This window comes from Triticum aestivum, chromosome 2B (assembly GCF_018294505.1).
Source record: "Triticum aestivum cultivar Chinese Spring chromosome 2B, IWGSC CS RefSeq v2.1, whole genome shotgun sequence".
In the NCBI taxonomy this organism is placed as follows: Eukaryota; Viridiplantae; Streptophyta; class Magnoliopsida; order Poales; family Poaceae; genus Triticum; species Triticum aestivum.
The window spans coordinates 756123824-756134129 of record NC_057798.1 but is presented as its reverse complement, the minus strand read 5'-3'; the positions used below and the strand labels follow the sequence as shown (position 1 = coordinate 756134129).

General features: G+C 48.5%; 2 protein-coding genes across 3 annotated transcripts; one reads left to right on the top strand and one right to left on the bottom strand.

Moving 5' to 3' along the window:
• Positions 1–549: 549 nt before the first annotated feature.
• LOC123042489 (uncharacterized) lies at positions 550–3220 on the bottom strand. 2 transcript variants are annotated; one of them, XM_044464934.1, is made up of 4 exons: positions 2879–3220; positions 2574–2762; positions 1698–1732; positions 550–938 (listed from the first exon to the last, which is right to left on the bottom strand). In XM_044464934.1, exons 1-4 carry the CDS (start codon positions 2917–2919, stop codon positions 907–909), a joined length of 297 nt encoding a protein of 98 aa, XP_044320869.1. In that variant the 5' UTR covers positions 2920–3220; the 3' UTR covers positions 550–906. The 2 variants fall into 2 exon arrangements, 1 of the variants encoding a protein (XP_044320869.1); XR_006418804.1 differs by lacking the exon at positions 550–938 and adding an exon at positions 1831–2095 and having other exon boundaries at positions 1244–1732; positions 2879–3214.
• Positions 3221–6859: 3639 nt separating this feature from the next.
• Positions 6860–7525, top strand: LOC123042488 (uncharacterized). The gene has a single exon (XM_044464933.1). It carries the CDS (start codon positions 6926–6928, stop codon positions 7262–7264), a length of 339 nt encoding a protein of 112 aa, XP_044320868.1. The 5' UTR covers positions 6860–6925; the 3' UTR covers positions 7265–7525.
• The last annotated feature ends 2781 nt before the right edge of the window (positions 7526–10306 follow it).

Genomic DNA, 10306 nt, shown 5'->3' with positions numbered 1-10306 from the left:
GCTTAAGTTTTGTATAGATAATCCTTCATTAACAGCATATTAGCGTGAGATGGACCAAATCCCTTCATTAACAGCATATTAGCGCGAGATGGACCAAATTTAACCAAAGAGCACCGGCTGTGGATTGTCAACGACTCTATGTTGTAGTAAATCAAAGGAGTTCGCCGTTGGAAAATGACAATACCCCACGAACTATCATTATTAATCACAATTATGGCACCGATTTGGACATGGTTTCCCACCATGTTTCTGTGCCTCGGTAATTAAACACGTAATTTGTTTTTAGCAGCTAGACCGTGTAGTTTGTTGGTTAGGTCCGTGGATGCCCAGGTTCGCGATGGGCCGGATGGAACATCTACCATCTCACTGTTGTCGTCACGTCTCGACGTGCAAAAAGTTGCGTGAGGGCCCATCACACATCAATTGGGGGACTAGTCATCTCACGCAATTAGTGCATGTATGTTGTATCAAATGTCACAACATCTCCGAAACACCTGTACTGTTCTACACTACGCCCGTTAACCCACATAAGTGTTTTTGTTGTGCTCTCATCATCAACTTGGACAGTATAATTGAATTCTGGATCGTTTGCCTTCATCTCTGCAAGTATGTCCATTGTCTTCCGGGCATCTGAATCAGACTGTTCTTTGTTCAGCTTGCAGCACAGCGTCTTCAATGACCTTTTTGTAAATGGCACATTGTCAACTGATCCAAAAAAACTACCAACTATGCTAAAAACTTTTCCAAGGCTAACATTGTTTTCTCTCAGCTGCCTAACAAGATCTTTAGTGTAGCGATCAATGAGCCTGTGTGAAGGCCAGTGCATTTTCTCGCCGCAAGTACTTGAGAGAGAGTGGTTGTGAAGAGGCATGTGTTCTGAAATATACCATCCATTGTCATCCGACCTCAGTAGCCTAATCCTGGCAGCACAGCCGCACCTAGTTTTTTTTTTGCGGAAAAACTTTCAATCTATTCATCTTCAATCATGGTAGTACAATGGACACTAGAAATAATAAAAATTACATCCAGAACCGTAGACCACCTAGCGACGACTACAAGCACTGAAGCGAGCCGAAGGCGCGCCGCTGTCATCGCCCCTCCCTCGACAGAGCCGGGCAAACATTGTTGTAGTAGACAGTCGGGAGGTCATCGTGCTAAGGCCCCATGGAACCAACGCACCAGAACAGCAACCGCCGCAGATGAAGAGTGTAGATCAAAAGGATCCAACCTGAAGACACACGAACGAAGACGAACGACGAACAGATCCGAGCAAATCCACCAAAGACAGATCCGCCGGAGACACATCTCCACACGCCCACCGATGATGCTACACACATCACCGGAACGGGGACTAGACGGGGAGACCTTTATTCCATCTTCAGGGAGCCGCCGCCGTCTCGCCTTCCTGAACAGGACATAAACCCCAACAAAGCTCGAAAAAAAATATGAAAGCGGAACCCTCCCACCGGCATGGGCCGAGATCCACTCCGCCTCCATGGCCCTAAGGCCACCGGAGACGGGACGGACCGGCACCGGCGCCGGTGGGAGGCAAAGAACCCTAGTTTTGGGGAGGCGGCGGTTGGCTACGTTGGAGGCGGCGGCTGGGTACGAGGCGATCCGAGCGAGGCATGTGTTCTGAAATATACCATCCATTGTCATCCGACCTCAGTAGCCTAATCCTGGCAGCACAGCCGCACCTAGTTGATCTTGTATTCTCCCTCTCCGGTTTACCCTGCCAATGGACATGGAATCAATCGTCAGTACCGATCATGTTTTGATCGCATAGCACTCATGTTTTTTGCTCACTGCCAGAAATATTAAAAAACGCACCGCGCATCCACATACAATCTCCTGCATGCACTTCACCCTCTCCACATTTAGCCTGCTTTTCGAATACCTTATGCCAAATCCAACCTCCCACGAATACAAATTGTAGAATTGATACGTCTCATCCAGTGAATCAAATGAAGTGCCGACTGCTGGGTTGACTACATTGCCATCTCATTTACTTATGAACGCCCTCATCGATAGTTCAAGAGCACTTTTCTGGTTAGGATTTAGCTCTCGCTCCGCAGGGGCTTTCCTTATCCTTACTCTGTCATGGTACAATTACAAGTTTAGTTATCCGCACGTAGTTGGAAAATCAAACCAGCTTGAACTACCGTATGTGACATTTCCATAACAGAGTGAAAACTAAGCCCCTGGTACTCTAAAGACAACAAAATTGCTAATTAAATTGAATGACCACTATCCGATATTGCCACAACAAAAAGAGCCACCATAAAATGGATTAGTCCATTATCCAACCCCATCCCTTTTCTTACGTCCGTTTCAATTACATAAGTTGAAGACATCCAAACAAATGTCCTTTGCCTTTATGACTACAACCATGATGCTAATATGAACATTTTCATCAGTATACAAAAACTTTGTACACTTCCAGAGCGAACACCCTGGCTAAAATTTAGGAACTAGATGAATCGACCGTAAATTCCTACATATAATACAGGTGGCGAGCCTGACATTCAAGCATATAGCCAAGAAGATAATCAAAATAAATTGATTACTAATACCTGCGTGTCCACCCGCTGGTAGCCTCTGAGCACACTTGCAAAAGCGGACCCTCGCCGACAGATCCAGCATTTCCGCCGCTGCTGTAGAGGTCTCCGGCACGGCGGATGTCGCCCTCGGCGACGCTGATAGATGCCTGGGACTCTATAGGGCGCGCAACAGCAACACCCTCCATCTGCCCATGGCTAATCCTGCGTGCAAAAAAGGGGACCAAGTAATCTTAGCAATCCGCAGCGACTACATCCAATAAACAAGCGGATCTAATCAAACCTTGGCCTAGAGGGAGATTAAGTTGCAGTTTAATTACCTCTTTTCTGAATCGCCCTCCGGCGACACGAACAGGTCCATGGAGCCCTATCCAAGCTCTCGATCCGGAGGAAGAAGAGGAGGTGTAGAGAAGAGCAGCAGGCGTCGCTTGGATCTTGGTCGCTCAGTCTCGACCCCGAGGAAGAAGACGAGCTGGACAGAGGAGCAGCAGTCGTCGCTTCGACCTGGGTCGTCACCGATGGACCAACCCTGCTTTTGATTAATGAATAGCTGAACAGTTTTGTGTGGACAAGCTGTCCACCACTTTGGTCACGTGATCTTGCAAATGCACCAAACGAGCTGCACCAGTACCACATCGCGCTGTTCGCTGGTCCAGCCTCAAAAGCACAAAACATTTTGTTCCAAAGCAATACGCCTAAGGACCCTACCACCTATCACTAGCGATAGAGCATGGGGGGACAGCGACTTGACGTTTGCTCATCTCCAGGAATCCACCTGCGGCCAAGATTAAGTCCACACAAGCCCGCGTCCACCGAAAAGTTGCTTCCCCTGAGTCACTCTCTTCTTTTTATAGCAAGAACATACTGTGTTCACAAGCTGTTTGATTCGAATCGGCCTCGTAAGATCAGTTGTATGCTCCTTGGTGGGCCGTGTAGTTGGAACATTTCAGCTGCCTCTTTCTGAGTCTGCCAATGCATGCTGAATATAAGCATTAATCTCTGTAGGATCGTAGCTGGCACATACAGACACACAGTTTGTTGATTGTGGCTGCCAACACTCATGATTCTGTTTTTTTCCTTTGCTGACGTAAGTTATAAGTTAATATTCCTTTAGATTGACCTAAATTAGAAGTTCTGTCACTTTGTTAGACTCATTTATTTATGTTCAGTGCCTCTGCCTTGCTCTGTATTCCAACTTACATTGCAAATTCCAAAAGGGTCTCCCCGCTTTATATTATAAAGCAACAACCAACCGATACAACTAGCTCGATGGGGCCGCAGCACAAACAAGCCAAAAAGAAAAGGAGAGAAACAAAAGAGAAACAAATGCCGACGCCAGCAGCTCAACTAAGCGAAGATGGCCGACACCCGCTACACCCTTCGGAGAAGTACCACCACACGCCTAGCACTTCGAAGCCTCGCATACCAAGCAACACCTTCAGGAAGGAACGCAACGACGACGTCGCTGTTGCCTGGACAAGTCCTAGGGTTTTCCCCGGTACGCGGATGGCAGTGGGGAAGGGGTATCACCGATGCCCCTCAGGAAGGTCCAGCGGTGCCCATGGGCGCAGCCGCATCGGTGGTGAACGAGCCGCAAGGGATTTCTCCCGCCTCGAAACCACCACCGTCACCCCAGACAAATCGGAAGTGCACCGCCCAACATGCCGCCCACCAGCCTGTGCCACCACGATCACCGCACCAACTTCACCGTCTCACTGAGACCACCAACACGAGACTTGGAGGGAGGACGAGGACACACCGGGCTCGGGGGCAACCGCAACGCAGCCGACAGGAGGGGACAACCTCCACTGCCACGTTTAATTTGTCTGTGCAAACATGACAGTGAACTAATATTCAGACGGCTCAAACTGCACAAATTCACAAGAAAAATGGAACAGATTGTGATAGTACATGGTGTTTACATGCAGAAGCACATTTGTCCCGCTAGTAATAATATTGATCTGAACTGCGCCACCCCGCAGTCAATGGCCACGCAGCCGCGTCAAGGGCACTCAAGGCCCGTGGAACCCCACTGCCGAGCCACACCTCCGCCAGCCGAGCAGCACCATCGCCGGGCAGGAGGGAGCCCCGACTCCACCTCCAAGCGCGCGGGGAAGGAACGTCCGCCGCCGCCGGCTCCACTCGGGCACGCCAGTGGCCTCTGCCGGCAGCGGCGAAGGGGGGTGGAGGAGGAGGGGGGTCGAGACGGGGTGGAGGGGTGGAGGCGCTCCGCCGCCTCGGGGGGCGACTGGAGTGCAAGAGGAGGGGGGGGGGGATTGAATTGACAGACATGCATACTTACATTGCAAATTAAACTGCAACACGTAAAAGGAAAAATTGCAGTTACATATCTCAAATCCAATTCAGATCAATATTATTACCAGCGGGACAAATGTGCTTCTGCATGTAAACACCATGTACTATCACAATCTGTTCCATTTTTCTTGTGAATTTGTGTAGTTTGAGCTGTCTGAATATTAGTTCACTGTCATGTTTGCACAGACAGATTCGACGGAACCGTAACCAGAGCAGCGTTCCCATCCTATCCTCGGGGCTCCATGTGTTTTTGTGTGATTCCGGCGGCAGGCAGCGTGGACTTGGGCGCTGATGCCATCCTACATGCCGAGGGATTATAACTAGTCGATCGATGCTCATGAATTGTGTCCGCATGTGTTGTTCCTTTCATGAGCTCTAGCCGTGTCTAGATTTAGAACCTGGTCGGTGTAGTGTGGCTGCTGTCCCGGCTTAACTTGGAACGTGACACTGAAATTTAACTGGTGTGAACTTGTGATGAGCATTTTGGAAGATGAACCGACATTTCAGAGGCTTTGGCAGTTTGTAGTGTGTGACAGGGCTTGCAGTGTATGATTTGAAGAGTCTGGTTAGAGCATCTATAGCTGGACTTGGCAAAATCCTGCCTCCTATATGCCCGCAAGCGCGTTCGGACGCATCCGCGGACAGCGTCCACGGGCCCCTCATGTATTGCGTCGCTCATCCACATATCTCAAATGCCGATCCTCAAATTCATGCACGTCATACGATACAGATTGTCCGAATTCAACAGTTCGAAACAAAGCAAAGCAAATCATAATTCAACAAACCGGACATGCAAAATGAAATCAATGTCCGAGCGTGACGGATGGCTTCGGATCACTGGCCAGGAGCCATCCATGGCGCATGCTCCGGCCCAGGCGGACTGCGTCCTGCTCGCCTGCATCCGGCTTGCCTCCTCCGCTTGCATCCTGGCTGCATGATCTGCCGCCGTTGCCGCCCTCGTCGCCTCGTACTCCCTAATGTCGTCGATATTCTTCTTCTTGTCCGCAAGCCACTTCTTTGCATACTCATCCAAGAGGGTTTCGTCCGCCAACATGATCTTCGCATCCTTGACGTCTACGCCGACATCTACACCGATGGATCGGGACCGATGGTGAGGATGGGGAGTAAGGGTGGCGGACGGTAAGGGCTCGGGCGTGGGAAAGGTTGGAGGGCAGCGTGAGGAGGAGGAAGGGTTTGGTGGATTAAGTGCAATTTGCAATGGGGTCGGTTGTCATGTACGACATGTCGGGCGCACCCGGACACCTCCATATCCGCCCCATATTTGGGCTGGATATGAGGGGTGCCGGTCAGCCCGGGCATTTGAGGCCCGTTTAAGGAGTCCGTCTGGGTCAAATTTTCATGACCGGTCAATGACCGAAAAGCCCGCCCGGCCGTATGAGACGGATTTGTGGCGCCCGGTTGTAGATGATCTTAGCCGACCTTATGTGTGTTCTGTCTAGCTGGGATTGTATTGATGAATGCATGGTGCGACGTGACTCGTGCGTGGGGCAGGAAGAAAAGTATAGGTTCATAGATGGATGTTCCTGTCACGTATGACTTTTGTGATGGACCGTTGTTTAGTTTAATTTACTTTTCTTAGGAAATTTTAGTTTAATATAGTTTATTATAAACCTCGTAGTAGTTTAGTGCTACTCCCTCCGTCCCAAAATAAGTGTTTCAACTTTATACTAGCTTTAGTATAAATTTATACTAACCTCAAGACACTTATTTTTGGACCTCAAAACACTTATTTTTAGACGGAGGAAGTATATCCCAAAGTACGCTTTGTTGATCAAAGAATAGATCGTTATCCCCTGCGGCGCCGCGCAGCCGATGGATGATGGATGGATGGGCGTAATAGGCACGTTGTATTCCACCCACTCGGCCATTGGCCACGTGTCGTCTAATGGAGTCCAGCTAGGACTCCAAATGCCCATATCTAGCTCTATAAAAGCTCCGGCAGACCTCTACACCAAAACAACCCACACCAGGCATAAGCAGTGAGTGAGTGCAGCGACCTTCGATCAGCTATATCCAGCATCGATCTGGTCATGGCTGTAGCAATGCTCCCGAGGCTCGTTGCCGTGGCGGCGCTGGTCGTGCTGATGTGCGCCGTTGCTGTGGGCCAGGTACCTGCCGCCGGCGGTGCGCCGGTGTGTGACGGTGTCGATCAGGACGTCGTGAATGCGTGTTTCAAGAGCTTTGGAGAAGGTATGAAAAATGCCATTGCAAATAGGCATCTTTCGGGGGGTAAGGTCATTAAGGTTGGAGTGGACTGCTGCATCGCCTTCGGAGGCCACTCGTGCCTCTGCAAGATGAAGAAGGCGTGGAAGGCTCAGGGCAAAAGTGCCCAAGATAATGTGCAGTGCGTCAGGGAAAAGGCATGTTAGTGAGCGCGTCATTCATGCAAGACTTTTGGTTCGTTGGATATGTGTGTTTCTTGCATGTTGGTTTCAAGCGGTCGATGTCCACCTGCTCCTTGCTTGCTTTTTACTTTTTTTTTCAAAAAGGCACTTGCTTTTTTACTTGCTTATGTCTGTCATGCGAGTGTGTTCTGTTTTCCTATGTATGTGAGCGTTGATCGGTCAGTTAAGTCTTTATAGTTTTGTACCAATCAGAAATAAATGTGGGTGGAATTTCTTGTTTCATCCTGTTTTGTTGTGTATTATTCCATGCATCCCAAAACATATTATAGTACTAGCAAACCTTAAATACAGAGTTAGTTAGTACATGCACACTGCCTTTGCGCAGCAGAGCGCACATCCTTAGACTAGTTCTTACTTTCTCTTGAGCAATCGGCATCACAAGATTCATGATAGATTATACGTGCCCTGTCATTGTCAACATGAATCGAGTGGCCAAAGAAAACTTCGATCACCATGCTGTTTGCACCATCCGCTCAATTCCGACTTAACGGGAATTAAATGCAGACCTAGCTGACGCGGCCGCGAGCCCTAGCATGGGCGGCGGCCATGGCCCTCGTGTGCGCCAACTTAGCTTGCGGATGCAATGCTGGCCAGCCTGCCCTACATGACGCCGGTCGGTGCGCTGATCACCGATCGCCTACATTGGTCGTCCGTGAGCCAAATTTTGACCGGTGGCTAAACAATTGGCTCACTCCATAACGTACTATAGGACAAACGACTGCCACGGCCAACACCAGCCACGAGGTCGCCGTGGCGGCATGCGGGGTCTATGACGAAAGCTACCTGCAGGCCGGTCTACCGCGAGTTGGTCGCCGTGTGCCACCAACAAGGCCGTCTTCCTCTGCCTGCACGCGCCGGCGCTGCGCTTCCACCATGACAGCGACGACGGTGAAGGCGACGCCTGAGCCGCCTAACACCGTGTGTCAAGATGCCTGGAGCTATCTTGACGAGTTGGACGGCCTATTCATGTCCTCATTGGGCCGGAAGATTGTGGAGTGTGTTCTGCATAAGTGCATAGCCGGTGAATATGCATGTAATCATTGTTTTTTCTTCTGGAAGATGCATGCAATCGGTTGGAAATGTTGTGGAAGTAGTGATGATATTCTTACTACCTTGTTGAGTAATGTTTCTTTCGTTTGTCAGATAGACGAATTACTGCGGAATCGAGAGGTGCAGAGACTTGGCACTTCTATTCTGTTGAAGCGGCACAGCAAAATCATGAGGACGTGCTCATATATCTCTGATTTTTTTATTTTTTATTTTTACAATATGTATATCGAATGCTTGTGACCCCGTTTTATAGCATCGTAAAAGACTGAAACGGTAGTAGAACACAGAAGTAAACAAATTCATTTCGTGGATGTATTCGATGGAAGCAGCACACCCAAGAACCGAACACATGAAGTTCGCAGTCTTCACATGAACAGCTCTGTGAACCAGGTTCAGTGAAGTCCCACAGCTGAAGATTGATTGAGCACACACACAACTTCAGTGAAAGATGCTCAATTGCCTGTCAGAAAAGGCGAACCCGGGATTTTGGAACTTTTTTTTGTGGGGAACTTTTTTGAGTACATGGCATACGTAAAACAAACTTGTTTCTGACGAGGTCATGTGAGGTAGAATATGTATTAACAGAATCAATAACTGATGTAAAAATAATTCAGAATGAAATCCTTTGCTCCTCCATCCAAGAATCTTAACAAATGCAGTTAGATAAGAACATGCCACTTTATTGAATAACCGATAGTCATCATTAGTCACTTTTCTATATTTCAGGGATTTCATCGGTGCACACAATCACCACAATGACATGCTTAAGCTTCGGTGATTCTTAAGTGGGCAAATGGATTATTAGTTACAAATATTTTTGCACATTCAGATAAACTAGATAAATACATTTAATATTTATAATGATGTGATAATACAATGAATGCTGTCTTGTGAACCGTCGCATCATGTCACCACACACCTCGCCTAGAAGTGCCATGTGTTTAATAAAGCACGCACTTGAGTGTGTGTGTACCCATCTTCACTTCTTATATTTTCTTTTGTGTCCACAACAATCGGGGAGGGGATGTATTTACATGCGCGAATGCACGATGATATTCCTTAGGCACTTGGACCCTCAGTGCATGTGACGCCCCCGATTCAATCATACACTAATCATGCACGCAAATGTGTACGATCAAGATCAGGGACTCACGGGAAGATATCACAACACAACTCTAAAACATAAATAAGTCATACAAGCATCATAATACAAGCCAGGGGCCTCGAGGGCTCGAATACAAGTGCTCGATCATAGACGAGTCAGCGGAAGCAACAATATCTGAGTACAAACATAAGTTAAACAAGTTTGCCTTAAGAAGGCTAGCACAAACTGGGATACAGATCGAAAGAGGCGCAGGCCTCCTGCCTGGGATCCTCCTAAACTACTCCTGGGCGTCGTCAGCAGCCTGCACGTAGTAGTAGGCACCTCCAATGTAGTAGGAATCATCGTCGACGGTGGCGTCTGGCTCCAAGGCTCCAGCATCTGGTTGCGACAACCAGGTAAAAGGGAAAAGGGGGAAAAGAGGGAGAAAAGCAACCGTGAGTACTCATCCAAAGTACTCGCAAGCAAGGAGCTACACTACATATGCATGGGGATATGTGTAAAGGGCCATATCGGTGGACTGAACTGCAGAATGCCAGAATAAAAGGGGGATAGCTAATCCTGTCGAAGACTACGCTTCTGGCAGCCTCCGTCTTGCAGCATGTAGAAGAGAGTAGATTGAAGTCCTCCAAGTAGCATCTCCAAGTAGCATCTCCAAGTAGCATCTTCAGTAGCATCGCATAGCATAAACCTACCCGGCGATCCCCTCCTCGTATCCCTGAGAGAGAGCGACCACCGGTTGTATCTGGCACTTGGAAGGGTGTGTTTTATTAAGTATCCGGTTCTAGTTGTCATAAGGTCAAGGTACAACTCCAAGTCGTCCTGTTACCGAAGATCACGGCTATTCGAATAGA